This window comes from Takifugu rubripes, chromosome 11, assembly GCF_901000725.2.
Source record: "Takifugu rubripes chromosome 11, fTakRub1.2, whole genome shotgun sequence".
NCBI lineage: Eukaryota > Metazoa > Chordata > Actinopteri > Tetraodontiformes > Tetraodontidae > Takifugu > Takifugu rubripes.
In genome coordinates this window covers 253,819-266,988 of record NC_042295.1, presented here as the reverse complement: position 1 = coordinate 266,988, position 13,170 = coordinate 253,819, and the positions used below count along the sequence as shown (strand labels likewise).

At 53.1% G+C, this 13,170-nt stretch overlaps 2 protein-coding genes across 8 annotated transcripts; both read right to left on the bottom strand.

Annotated features, from left to right (window-relative positions):
• Positions 1–796: 796 nt before the first annotated feature.
• LOC101061695 (arf-GAP with coiled-coil, ANK repeat and PH domain-containing protein 2) lies at positions 797–9,812 on the bottom strand. Of its 2 annotated transcripts, XM_029843472.1 has the most exons (22): positions 9,367–9,812; positions 9,247–9,304; positions 8,790–8,909; positions 8,473–8,526; positions 8,306–8,364; positions 6,822–7,005; positions 6,682–6,726; positions 6,205–6,300; positions 6,047–6,121; positions 5,875–5,978; positions 5,582–5,633; positions 5,360–5,460; positions 3,480–3,585; positions 3,204–3,403; positions 2,696–2,765; positions 2,530–2,624; positions 2,391–2,461; positions 2,175–2,326; positions 1,994–2,103; positions 1,336–1,446; positions 1,189–1,250; positions 797–1,116 (listed from the first exon to the last, which is right to left on the bottom strand). In XM_029843472.1, exons 1-22 carry the CDS (start codon positions 9,417–9,419, stop codon positions 998–1,000), a joined length of 2,097 nt encoding a protein of 698 aa, XP_029699332.1. In that variant the 5' UTR covers positions 9,420–9,812; the 3' UTR covers positions 797–997. The 2 variants fall into 2 exon arrangements, with proteins under 2 accessions (XP_029699332.1, XP_029699333.1); XM_029843473.1 differs by lacking the exons at positions 9,247–9,304; positions 9,367–9,812 and having other exon boundaries at positions 8,445–8,526; positions 8,790–8,826.
• An 842-nt stretch (positions 9,813–10,654) lies between these two features.
• On the bottom strand, positions 10,655–13,169 carry ilkap (integrin-linked kinase-associated serine/threonine phosphatase). 6 transcript variants are annotated; one of them, XM_029843474.1, is made up of 11 exons: positions 12,911–13,169; positions 12,778–12,841; positions 12,559–12,690; positions 12,347–12,464; positions 12,158–12,264; positions 11,799–11,892; positions 11,509–11,596; positions 11,304–11,437; positions 11,118–11,237; positions 10,975–11,056; positions 10,655–10,860 (listed from the first exon to the last, which is right to left on the bottom strand). In XM_029843474.1, exons 2-11 carry the CDS (start codon positions 12,836–12,838, stop codon positions 10,705–10,707), a joined length of 1,092 nt encoding a protein of 363 aa, XP_029699334.1. In that variant the 5' UTR covers positions 12,839–12,841; positions 12,911–13,169; the 3' UTR covers positions 10,655–10,704. The 6 variants fall into 6 exon arrangements, with proteins under 6 accessions (XP_029699334.1, XP_029699335.1, XP_029699336.1 ...); XM_029843475.1 differs by having other exon boundaries at positions 12,568–12,690; XM_029843476.1 differs by lacking the exon at positions 12,778–12,841 and having other exon boundaries at positions 12,911–13,167.
• Position 13,170: the final 1 nt, after the last annotated feature.

Sequence of the window (13,170 nt, the reverse complement as noted above, 5' to 3'; positions counted from 1 at the left end):
TGGTCCAGTGTTCCTCTGAATCTGGGGTTCGACTGTCGGCTGAATCCTCGTCCCCAGAACTCTGGCATTGGCCCTACAGTTGGACACACCCTCTGGTGCCCCTCTTTAAGAGCTGCCACCAACCTGCTCTGCCACTCCAGCAAGGATCTCCTGCACCCCCGACGCCCTGCACCAGAGGAGCCTAACCATCTCCATGACTTGGGCTTGGGTGATGGCAGAGTCCTCCTCAGAGTCCCCAGCCTCCACCTCCTCAGTGGAAACTGCAACACTGGGATTGATGAGCTCCTCGAAATGTTCCTCAACCTCCTGAACAAGCTCAGCCCCCCCCCCCCCAGTGAGGCGATACTCCATGTCCCTAGAGCTGGAGGTTTATCCTGAGGATCGGGTCGCCGGGGCCTCCCACCACGACTGCCACCCAAACCACTTTGCATCTTCCCCTCATGGATCTCCTTGCAGAAGATGACAGGAAGTTGGGCCCACGCCACCATCTCAGGCTGCCCCCGGCAGGGTCCCGTGCACAGACCCAGTCACCAGGAGCTGGCCTGCGAGCCCCAACCCCAGGTCTGGCTTAAGAGCGGGGCCCCGGTGAGGCCCTACCTGGGGACCCACAGCCCCGGACAGCCTGGCTCCCAGGCTCCTTCGGGTCCACAAACCCCTCCACCGTACTGAGGTGGTGGTTCAAGGACGCGGTGAAAATACCTGTTCAGGTAAACTAAACCGTCAACAAACGGGTAGTTAGTTGACCGACTGAGCAAAGCCGGCGTGATTGTTGGATTCAGCACATCAAAGATCCCAAAGCAGCTAAAAACCTGTTTTAATGTGCAGCAGGAAACGAGTGGAACAGCAGGGGGGCGAGTTCATGAAAGATCACCTTTAAAAACATGGAACTGAAACTTTTAGACTTGTTAGCAAACATGATTGACAGCTGAGCTCTGGGTCAGTGTCAGTAACGTGCACGAGCAGGTGCACGTGCGTCCCATCTCCATTTTAGTGGCTCTTATTTCCTCTCGTCTTCGTCTCCGACGCGGTCGAAATGATGTCTCCTCAGCTTCTCGGGGTCATGTGACGCCATGTCGCTGAAGTCACGGAAGATGTCCTGGAACGTCTGGTCGTCTCCTGGAACCACAGGTCACATGATCACTAGTTAACCCGCCGGCTCCTGACTCACGGGTCCCGACGGTGGCGAACCTGCAGCTCCAAAAGCTCCTTCAGAATCCTTCATCTCCTCGTTCATCCTCGCCATCCTCAGGCTGGAACAGCAGAGACAGGTTAGCCAGCTCCTCACACTCAGGCCAGCTAACGCTAACGCTAACGCTAACCCTGTGGGGGACTCACAGAGTGACGATGTCAGCGTGGGCCGTTTCCATGGCGATGGCCAAAGCGTCCTGACCCCTCTCGTCAGCAGCGTACTGATTGGCTCCTCTCTTCAGGAGCAGACACACTTGACTACAACAGGAAAGAAGAGATTTAGTTGGGTGGGTGGGTCAGTAGCTCCTCCTGGGGGCGTTAGGGTTAGGGTTAGGGTTAGGGGGGGTTGGGGTTAGGGTTGGGGGGGTAGGGTTAGGGTTGGGGGGGTAGGGTTAGGGTTAGGGTTAGGGTTGGGGGGGTTAGGGGGGGGTTGGGGTTAGGGTTGGGGGGGTAGGGTTAGGGTTAGGGGTTAGGGTTGGGAGGGGTTAGGGTTAGGGTTAGGGTTGGGAGGGGTTGGGGTTAGGGTTGGGGTAGGGTTAGGGTTGGGAGGGGTTAGGGTTAGGGTTGGGGGGTAGGGTTGGGGTTGGGGGTTAGGGCTAGGGTTAGGGTTGGGGTTAGGGTTGGGGGGGTAGGGTTGGGGTTGGGGGTTAGGGGGGTAGGGCTAGGGTTAGGGTTGGGGTTGGGGGTTAGGGTTGGGGTTGGGGGTTAGGGGGGTAGGGCTAGGGTTAGGGTTGGGGTTAGGGTTGGGAGGGGTTGGGGTTAGGGTTGGGGGGGTTAGGGTTGGGGTTGGGGGGGCCTGCATTACCCCGTGTGGCCAGCAGAGCACGCAGCGTGCAGCGCTCCCCGGCCTCGCAGGTCTCGATGGTTGATGTTGGCGCTGTTGAGCAGCAGGAACTCGCAGGCCAGCAGTGACCCCTACAAAGCAAAGCAAGCGGGTCAACAGTGGTCCAGACCGGCTCCCAGAACGGTCCAAACGGGTCATTTACGCCAACAGCAGCTGCGATCAGCGCCGTTCTGCCCTCCTCCCCGCTGAAGCTCCTGTTGACCTCTGCTCCCTGGGCCAGCGCCGCTGCCATGGCGACCAGGTCTCCTGCCAATGCCGCTCGATAGAGACAAAGTCCAGGATCCCGGTCCTGACCTGAACCAGACGGCCAGTGTTGAAGGACACCGCTGAGGAGCACGTGCAGGAGGTCTGGACTCACCCTCTGAAGCGCCGCTCCGCACAAACCTCTTGTCCACGTACTTCTGCCGGATCCACAACTCCTTCTCAGCTCTGAGGGAACATCCACACATCAGTGGTGTCGTTCTGGAGGGGTTAGGGTTAGACGGGAACGGTTTTACCGCCTGCTGTGCGCTCTGGGTTTGGCTCTTCCTTCCTCCAAACATCGTGCCTCATAGATCTCGTTGATGACATCATTTCCCAGAATGCTCAGCAGCTGTTTCAAAGAAGATGCAACATGATTTCACTTCTTTTGGTGAGTTTCTGATGATGAGCAGCCATCTTCACCTTCAGCTGTTCTGCCTCCCACGAGTCCAGCGTGAGGGATCTCACCTTGGACAGGTGGACTCCCAGACTCCTGCAGACACCAGGAACACCTTTTAACCTTCACGCTGCTGGAAAACGTCCACAACAACCCGATCATTCGCCTCATTCGTGGCTCGGAGAAAACCAAGCAGAAGAAAAGCCACGTTGAGGTCGCCGCCCCACCGAGCTGTCTCTCTAACCCTAACCCTAGGGGTAGGGTTAGAGGGTTAACCCTACCCCTACCCCTAACTTGGGTTAACCCTAACTTGATGTTAAAGTCAAGTGTGCGTCCCAAAAGGATTCCAGGCTTCAACACAATGAGAGGCATACCTGGAGCGGTAGTACCCCCGTTCTGGTCGTGGATCAGAACAGTGGATCACGAACCCTCAGGTATCGGTATCGTATCGGTACGGCAGTAGGAAGCAGTTTTTGATGCCACCCTTTTCAGAACCAAAGCAACTTGGCTGTTCTGACGGCTGCATGTTCTCACCTGTGGATGCCAGAACACTCGATGCACAGGGTGATCCCCAGGTTGATGGAGGCCCACTGAGGCTCTTCCTCCCCACAGTCACAGCAAACCTGGTTCCCGGAGCCCCTCAGGGCCAGGCTGGACCCTGGAGGCCTCTGAGGAGGGCCTGGGCCCCCGAAGGCGCCTCCTCTCCTTGAAGAGCTTGTGGACAACATTTCCTTCTGGAACAGAAGAGCGAGCGAGCGAGCGTTGGCATCACTCCAGGTGATCATGTGATCACATCAGGATGGAGCCTGCCTGCTGGTGCTGGGGTTTGTCTCTGTAGGCGAGGTCGATGCTGCCCTGAAGAGCGCCGAGCCAGGACTGCTTCAAGTGCTCCGAGTCTGCCTGAAGGATGCAGCACCTAGCACACAGACACCGCTGGCCTTCAGAAAGAGCTTCCAACAACACACCCTAACCCTAACCCCCTAACCCCCCAACCCTCTAACCCTAACCCTAACCCTCTAACCCTCTAACCCTAACTCTAACCCTCTAACCCTAACCCTCTAACCCTAACCCCCCAACCCTCTAACCCTAACCCTCTAACCCTCTAACCCTAACCCCCCAACCCTCTAACCCTAACCTAACCCTAACCCTCTAACCCTCTAACCCTAACCCCCCAACCCTCTAACCCTAACCCTCTAACCCCCCAACCCTCTAACCCTAACCCCCTAACCCTCTAACCCTAACCCTCTAACCCTAACCCTCACCCCCCAACCCTAACCCTTTAATCCTAACCCTCTAACCCTAACCCTCTAACCCTAACCCCCCAACCCTCTAACCCTAACCCCCTAACCCTCTAACCCTAACCCCCTAACCCTAACCCTCTAACCCTAACTCTAACCCTAACCCCCTAACCCTCTAACCCCCTAATCCTCTAACCCTAACCCTAACTCTAACCCCGTAACCCTAACCCTCTAACCCTAACCCTCTAACCCTTAAGCTTAACCCTCTAACCCTAACCCCCTAACCCTCTAACCCTAACCCTAACTCTAACCCTAACTCTAACCCTAACCCCCTAACCCTCTAACCCTAACCCTCTAACCCTAACTCTAACCCTAACCCCCTAACCCTCTAACCCCCTAATCCTCTAACCCTAACCCTCTAACCCTAACTCTAACCCTAACCCCCTAACCCTCTAACCCCCTAATCCTCTAACCCTAACCCTAACTCTAACCCCGTAACCCTAACCCTCTAACTCTAACCCTTAAGCTTAACCCTCTAACCCTAACTCTAACCCTCTAACCCTAACCCCCTAACCCTAACTCTAACCCTAACCCTAACTCTAACCCTAACCCCCTAACCCTCTAACCCTAACTCTAACCCTAACCCCTAACCCTCTAACCCCCTAACCCTAACTCTAACCCCCTAACCCTCTAACCCCCTAACCCTAACTCTAACCCCCTAACCCTCTAACCCTAACCCCCTAACCCTCTAACCCTAACCCCCTAACCCTCTAACCCTAACCCCCTAACCCTCTAACCCTAACCCCCTAACCCTCTAACCCTAACTCTAACCCTAACTCTAACCCTAACCCTCTAACCCTAACCCTCTAACCCTCTAACCCTAACCCTCTAACCCTCTAACTCTAACCCTAACTCTAACCCTCTAACCCTAACCCTCTAACCCTCTAACCCTAACCCTCTAACCCTAACTCTAACCCTCTAACCCTAACCTCTAACCCTAACTCTAACCCTCTAACCCTAACCCTCTAACTCTAACCCTCTAACCCTAACCCTCTAACCCTAACCCTCTAACCCTCTAACCCTAACCCTCTAACCCTAACCCTCTAACCCTCTAACCCTAACCCTCTAACTCTAACCCTCTAACCCTAACCCTCTAACCCTAACCCTCTAACCCTCTAACCCTAACCCTCTAACCCTAACCCCCTAACCCTCTAACCCTAACCCTCTAACCCTCTAACCCTAACCCCCTAACCCTAACCCTAACCCTAACCCTAACCCCTAACCCTAACCCCCTAACCCTAACCCTAACCCTCTAACCCTAACCCCCTAACCCTAACCCTAACCCTCTAACCCTAACCCCCTAACCCTAACCCTCTAACCCTCTAACCCCCTAACCCTAACCCTCTAACCCTAACCCTAACCCTAACTCTAACCCTCTAACCCTCCTCTTACTTCTGAACAGACAGCAGCTGGAAGCAGAACCGCCGCTCCATCTTCTCCAGAGGTTTGAAGGCACACAGACGGAGGTCCTCAAAGAGAACCAGGTCCTCATCCTGCAGCACAAGACAAATGAGTCCTGATTGTCCTCATGCTCACTTGTTAGAATGTTGCAGAACGTTCTGCTGACATCCTGATGGACCGAATGTCAACCGGTTCCGACAGGTTCTCGTCTACCTCCAGTGATTTCCTGTACAGCAGCTGATTGTTGCCGATTGAAAACCAGCATCTGTAACACAAAATTCTGTTAGGCTCAAACCCTCAGCCTGACAACAGAAGCTTGAGGCCCCGGTGCCCCCGGAGGGTCCGGTGGCTCCGGAGGCCCCGGAGGGTCCGGTGGCTCCGGAGGCCCCGGTGGGTCCGGAGGCCCCGGAGGGTCCGGAGGCCCCGGAGGGTCCGGTGGCTCCGGAGACCCCGGTGGCTTCGGACGCCCCGGAGGGTCCGGAGGCCCTGGTGGCTCCGGTGCGTACCGCTTCCAGGTTTTGGACTTCCTCCTGGAGCGTTTGAACAGGTAACCCTGGATGATGCTGCTGCTCCCTGGCTGTGGGCTGACCGATGGCTCGCCTGAAGCGTCCTGAATGAACCAGTTGAGATTAGATTCTACACCATCGATCACAGGAAGTGACATCACAGAACACGAACCCTCTGCTGGACCAGCAGGTGTGTGTTCTCCAGTTCTTTTCTTTTTGCTGAGTTTTCTGTTGAGAGCTGAGAGAGCTGAGGAGACAAGAACAGGGCGGTTAGGCCGGCTCGATCGCTCCCATAAGCAGCGTTCCAGGCAGAACTGTTGCGGGCAGAACCTGGGCTGCCATGGTCTTCATGGTGGGCTCCAAGTCCCGGAGCAGATCTGAGCCTTGGTGGAAGAAGGTCACCTGGGCGTGAATGAAGGAGAACACCTGAAGATACAAACCACAGCTGAGGTGAGCCGTGAGGTCAGCTGGACTCTGAAGCTCTCATCTCAATAGCAGATGTTGCTAACGCTGCGCCGAACATCTGGCCAAAAATATGGCACCTGTCTCTACGTGTGCACAGACATTAACTGGAGATGTTAGCATTGTTAGCCAACCAGCTAAAGTGTTGACCCGCTGTCCCCCAGGACACCATCACTGGGTGCATCACTAGAGTGAGCTGAGACCTGAACGGGACCGCTGACCTCTGACCCCTGACCCCTGACCTCTGACCCCTGACCCACTGCCCATCACAGGTTTGGCTTGAGAAACACTTGAGAAAACGTTGATCAGAAAACATCGACCAACTTGGAGAAAGTTTAAACTCACAGAGTTTAAGATGTCGAGTCTCTGCTGAGTCTTGAAACTGTTCAGCTGAAAGAGTCAAAGTCAGCAAAAGGGTTGAGATGCGTCTCCAGCTGGCGTCACCTGACCTGAGGACGCGGCGGCGGCGGCGGCGGCGGCGGTACCTGCAGGCAGTAGTCCAGGGAGAAGTGTTGGAAGCACTTGCGTGTTGCGATCAGCAGGTGACTCGAGCGCTCGGCGTCTCCGGCTTTGTGGCGCGACACCTGAGCGTTCTTCACTGCTGCCATCTCCAGATCCTCTCTGATCCGAACGTAGTCCTTCCTGGTCTCTGCCAGCTGTGGCAAGAACCTGAGACACAAGTCCACCTGGAGCTTACGGCGCACCTCCACATGTAAGCTAAGCTAACACATTAGCTAAGCTAACCAATTAGCAACCGGTGGTTTCTGCACATTTCTAAGAGTGAGTGTGTGAGTGTGTGAGAGGGTGTGTGAGGGTGAGAGTGTGTGAGTGTGTGTGAGTGTGTGAGAGGGTGTGAGTGTGTGTGAGAGTGTGTGTGTGAGGGTGTGTGAGAGTGTGTGTGTGAGGGTGTGTGAGAGAGTGTGTGAGTGTGTGTGTATGAGAGTGTGTGAGGGTGTGTGTGAGAGTGTGTGAGGGTGAGAGTGTGTGAGTGTGTGTGAGAGTGTGTGAGGGTGAGAGTGTGTGAGAGTGTGTGAGGGTGAGAGTGTGTGAGTGTGTGTGAGGGTGAGAGTGTGTGAGGGTGTGTGTGAGTGTGTGTGAGGGTGAGTGTGTGTGTGAGAGTGTGTGTGAGGGTGTGTGTGAGTGTGTGTGAGAGTGTGTGTGAGAGTGTGTGTGTGTGAGGGTGTGTGAGAGTGTGTGTGTGAGGGTGAGAGTGTGTGAGTGTGTGTGTGAGGGTGTGTGTGAGGGTGTGTGTGAGTGTGTGAGAGAGTGTGTGAGAGAGTGTGAGAGTGTGTGTGAGAGTGTGTGTGAGGGTGTGTGTGAGAGTGTGAGAGTGTGTGTGAGAGGGTGTGTGAGAGTGTGTGTGAGAGTGTGTGTGAGGGTGTGAGAGTGTGTGAGGGTGTGTGTGAGAGTGTGTGTGAGAGTGTGAGAGAGTGTGAGAGTGTGAGGGTGTGAGAGAGTGTGAGAGTGTGTGAGGGTGTGTGTGTGAGTGTGTGTGAGAGAGTGTGAGGGTGTGTGAGGGTGTGTGTGTGAGAGTGTGTGTGAGGGTGTGTGTGAGAGTGTGAGAGTGTGTGTGAGAGTGTGTGTGTGAGGGTGTGTGAGAGTGTGTGTGAGGGTGTGTGTGTGAGGGTGTGAGAGTGTGTGAGGGTGTGTGTGTGTGAGGGTGTGTGTGAGAGTGTGTGAGAGTGTGAGAGAGTGTGAGAGTGTGAGGGTGTGTGTGTGAGTGTGTGTGAGAGTGTGAGAGAGTGTGAGGGTGTGAGAGAGTGTGAGAGTGTGTGTGAGAGTGTGAGAGAGTGTGAGAGTGTGAGGGTGTGAGAGAGTGTGAGAGTGTGAGGGTGTGAGAGTGTGAGAGAGTGTGAGGGTGTGAGAGAGTGTGAGGGTGTGAGAGAGTGAGAGAGTGTGAGAGTGTGAGGGTGTGAGAGTGTGAGAGAGTGTGAGGGTGTGAGAGAGTGTGAGAGTGTGTTCAACATACCGTGTGCACAGGTTGCTCAGCTGATGATTGATGGCTCTCTGCATCTGATCAAACAACATCTGAGGAAGGAAAACAGACCCAGAAGCTGCTTAAAGGGCCACAGCTGCTAATAGCTGCTAATAATGCTAATAATGCTCACAACTCTGTGTGCGTGTGCACGTGCTCACAGTGTGGAAGCTGATCATCTCACGCAGACCCTGGTTGAACTGATTTAAACAAGTCTGAGAGAGGAAACAAAATAACATCAAATTATTTGAATAACTTGGGACTTTTTCCTCCGTTTTTATTTCCTCTGGTGCTTTTTCCCAGTCACGTTTCCACTAGCTGTCAGTGCTTTGATGTTTAGTGGTTCAATTCTGGCTAAATGCTACATTAGCGGTGCTAGCCTGACTCAGCAGTCAGAAACCGCTCTATCAGCCAAGTTAGCCTCAGCGCTTCTAAGATCAAAAGCTGCCACTTAGCATAAAGCGCTAGTGCTGCGTACAGTGAGGACGGCGTGTTGCTCCTGGTACGAGCACAGTTTGGTCAGGCTGCTCAGGAACAGCTGGTTGGCTGCGTTGTACGCTTGTCCTGCCTCCACCATCTTACTGCACAGGTGCATCACCTGAGTGGCAAAATGGGCAAAAACCAAAACATAAAAAGTGTTTATAGACAGACAGACTCCAAATGTGCTTACAGGATAGCATGCAACAATAGCAGCGATGCTACATGTACGACAACAGCAGTGCTGGAACTAAGACATTAGCTATTACAACTTTATTAATAATAGTATTGGCACTAAAAGGAAAACTTGATATCAGAGGTAGTTTTTAATTTCAATCATCATAGCTTCTTGTTTAACACAATTTAGAGAAATCAATCATTAAAGCTACTAAAACATGAGTAATAAAGACAAAATCTGTTTTAGCCGCGGGAGAACTACAGAACTACAGGATCTGTACCTGGTCCAGATGTGTCTCGAGCTCATAAACATCCGCTTCGAACAGCCGCAGCTTCCGTCTGAAGAAAAGTAAATAAGATCATATTTTGTGCGGGGGGGGGGGGGGGCTGGTGGAGCTTACCTGAAGTCAGGTGAGTCTCGGACACTCTCTTCAAAGTCCAGCAGCGACTCCATGTTACGAGTCCAGTCGATGTGACGTCACCTCTAACGCGGCGCTTTCCTTTGAAATTTCCACATCAAATTGCATCAATCATCCATGAAACTTGGCCATTAACTTCCTCCACGTGAACACGCGATTGTTTCCTTAGTAGCCGATCGGGTGACGCGCGCGCGCTCTGCGTCCGTGTGTTTAAAGGGTTGAAATTCTCCTGGTTGGGATGCAACAGCTGTCCGCATCCTGCCTGTTGCTAACCGACAACGTCCAGCCAACTTCCGGGTTGGTTCAGTCACGCCCCCTGGGAATCAGCGACACGCGGAGGCCAGGGGTGCAACTACACCTGTAGTCCGTTTACGATCCAAACTATTTCATTTGTATTTGTATTAAATATTAATTATTGATTTTATTTTAATCTATTCACAGCTAATTCTCCCGCCAAACTTTGGAATTACAGCAGTATTCGTCTAGATTTAAGCCTCTATAGTGCCATTGTATTTAAATGTGAAATATATTTTTCAGTATTTTGGGCCTTGCGTCTCGCCAATGTACAGATCTGTACGTTCACTAGACAGCATAAAACACGTGCCTGTGTTGGTGCCAGGGGGTTTGTCTCTAGGGTGAACTAATCTCTCACTAATTAAAGGGTTAAAATCTCCTGAGTTTTCTGATATGTTGCTTTGACGACAGTGCTGCTGCATTGTTGCTGTTTCATCTCTCTCTGCTTTGTTCTTGTTCTTCTTCATGGATTCAAGAATGGCCCAGCCAGGATGAGCAGACCTTCTCAGAACTTTCCTGATGTGATTGGCCCAACACAAGCGAGCACTGTTCATGTTGTGGGCAGAGAAAAAAGGCGGGTTAAGAGAAGTAAAGCCCCCTCCAGAAAGATTCAGCATCGTTCACACTCAGCATCACATGGTGGCCAAGATGATCCACGCTAATGATGCAAATGACCACCGACGACCAGGAAGGGGTAAATCAGCAGTCGGTAACTCTGGGATTCCCACCAGGATCGAGCACTGGAGAAGCCTCTTGGACAAGAAGGGAGATGTTTCTAAAATCTAACAGATCAGATAGTCTGAAGCCCAGATTCCCCTGGTCCAGGTGACCTTCTTAGAAGCTACTGTAGTGTTGGTGAAGCTTAATAAGGATAAATATGGAAGAGGATGACACATGAACGTGTTCATACTGAGTGACATGGAAATAAGGAAAGTCTGGGAGAAGACGGATGTGAACACTGAAGGAAGATCATCGGTCACAAAAAAAGAAACAAACGGTTTTATTGAACTAGAAATGGGGGTGTGGTCAGTAGCCCAGGGAAACCAGGATGACAGTGACGTTGTCGGCGCAGCCCCGCCTCACCGCCTCGCTGGCCAGCTGTTGGCAGGCGGCTTCATACCTGAGCTCCTCCTCTGTAAGCTCCGCCTCCACCAGCCCAGTCCGCTGCACGACAGTGGCCTCCTGCGGATCAACAAATGTCACGTCAGCCGACGCGGTGACGATGTCTTAGTAATGGGACTCTGGTCACATGACGACGTTCTCAACACTGGATTCTTATCTGGACAAGAGGAGGACCTGCAGGACACTGAGGACGAACTTCACGGCTTCATCAGCAGAGAAGACTTTAAACAAGCCGTGACAGGCCAGAATGATGAACCTGCCGACAGCAGAGCCCCGTCAGTCATTAGTCTGTTCCCACGGCGACCTGAGAGCCTCACCTGTCGTTGGCTGTGAGCCGGCACCTCCTCAGGTCGGGGGTGGAGATGACGCCGCAGCGTTTGTACTGGCCGTCCCCGATGGACCGGGACACCTCCAGCACACCCAGCACCCTCCCGTCCCTGGAAGAGCGAGGAAGCGTCAGCAGATGCAAGACGGGGCAGGAGGTCAGGGTCAGGGTGCTGTACCTGACGGTTCCTCCCGCCTTCTGGATCCTCATCCTCTCCTCGTAGATGGTCGGGTTGTGTTCTTTACTGAGCGCCAGAGTCACCGGCTTCTGACCACCTCCTGCTCCCGATGACTCCATCCGACAGAGCACAGCCTGCAGGAGAACACGTGCGCATTGGAACTACTGTCGACCACGAGCGCAGCACAAGGTCCGACCCAGCCTACCCGGCTGTCCCCGAGGTTGGCCACGTACACGACGTCATCCACCGCCAGCAAGCACGTCACCGTGGAGCCGTCCTTCCAGGCTGGCTTCCTGTTTCCGGGACAGAGACAGCGAGGATGAGAGAGAAAAGCTGCAGGGCGGCATCGTCACCACAGGATGTTCAGCTGGTTGGTGCCTGCGCGCTGGGCTGAACCATCATCTCACTGACACAAACAGAAACCCTGAGATGTTTCATGCTGATGCCACCTCCACCTGTGGGCAGGGTTTATTAGGGCGCCGCATCAGCTCTTACTGGCTGGAGGCTTTCTTCAGGAAGTCTTCATCCGTCTGACGAAACGTGTCGAGCAGACATTTCCGGATCAGGCCGTCCACATTCTCTGTTTCTCCTAAAGTGATGGAGAAGCAACCTTCTGAATATCAACACACTTCAGGAAGGAATATACACCTCTGTGCTTGACTCTCCAGGTTAATGGTGAGACGTTACCTCCGGTCTGGAGGACTGAAGGTCCTCACCCTAACCTCTCATCGCAGCGCGCTAACAGCACTTTTAATGCTACATATAGAAAAGCCCTTTTGTGCATGAAAATCATTCTTTTCTTCATATGAAAAATGAACTTGGATCGTTGTGTGTTTGGACCTTTTAGAACTTACGGACGGGAAACTTTTTGGCCAGGATTTGATGAAGATTCTCTGCTGCAAACTGAGAAGCTCGAGCGCCACCGTGACCATCAAATACTGCAAAGTACGAAACGCGACACCTGTAGAGGACAGGAAAGGTCAGGAGCGTGCTCACCAGCTCTGGCTGGACGTCCGTCCGTCCGTCAGCCATTCGGCTCTTACACATTGTGCGGGAGAGCAGCCAGACAAGCGCCCATGTCAGGCAGCAGCACGTGAGCATCCTGCATCTCATCGCGCTCGCCACGCCGCGCTGCCACGTAGCCCTTCAGCACGGGGAGCCCTGAAACACAACGCCGGTCAACGCTGCACGCCACACTGGCTGATGTACTCGCCAATGAAGGAGGAGCAAACATGATGGTGGAAGAGCTGAAAACCTTCTTTACAAACTTTGGTCTGGCTGCGCTCCTCCTCCTCCTCCTCCTCCTCAGCATCCCGTTTTCGTTTCAGTGTTTTCGTTTCACTTTCTTTCTCTTTGGTGATCTGGAGTGACGTTGTGGAAACAGGAGCTGACAGAAACACAAGAATTAAACCCAAATTTGGTGAGAACGTGTAAGGTGCATTCAGGAGCCATTCTGTTGGAGGTATGGACGGACCTCCTGACAGCTCTCCAGTTCCTGGAATTATTGAAATGGTTCCCGTAGCTGAGGTTCTCATTTTCTGACGTCAACACAAAATACTTGAGTTGTTTTTGCTGAAATAATCAAATGCATTCGCAGTTAAACTTACTAGGGGACTGTGTGGGTTCCGGCAAGTCACCAAAAAGATCCATCCTGCTCCAATGCTAGCTAGCTACAATGCTAGCTTCGGAGTAGAGCCGAGTGTTCGGGTGGACGAGCTAGCTGAGGCTAACACAGAGGCAAGTTCACACATTTAATCGATCTTCTGAAACGAATCCAAATGTTTTGATAACTGAAAGATTTGGTTTCAATCTGAAGAGTAAAGACCCCCACGATCTGCACCAGTTACGACCAAGTTAGCTGCCACGA

Bases quoted from the DNA above. Each gene is read 5' to 3' on its own strand.
- LOC101061695 (XM_029843472.1), bottom strand. From the start codon at position 9,419: ATGGAGTCGCTGCTGGACTTTGAAGAGAGTGTCCGAGACTCACCTGAC. The intron at 6,727-6,821 runs GTACCGCCGCCG...TGACTCTTTCAG, and splicing joins CCCTGGACTACTGCCTGCAG to CTGAACAGTTTCAAGACTCA. The intron at 2,327-2,390 runs GTGAGTCCAGAC...CGTCTGGTTCAG, and splicing joins GCGGAGCGGCGCTTCAGAGG to GTCAGGACCGGGATCCTGGA.
- ilkap (XM_029843474.1), bottom strand. From the start codon at position 12,838: ATGAGAACCTCAGCTACGGGAACCATTTCAATAATTCCAGGAACTGGA. The intron at 12,265-12,346 runs GTAAGAGCCGAA...TGTCCTCTACAG, and splicing joins GCTGCTCTCCCGCACAATGT to GTGTCGCGTTTCGTACTTTG. The intron at 11,057-11,117 runs GTGAGGCTCTCA...TGCTGTCGGCAG, and splicing joins CGGCTCACAGCCAACGACAG to GTTCATCATTCTGGCCTGTC.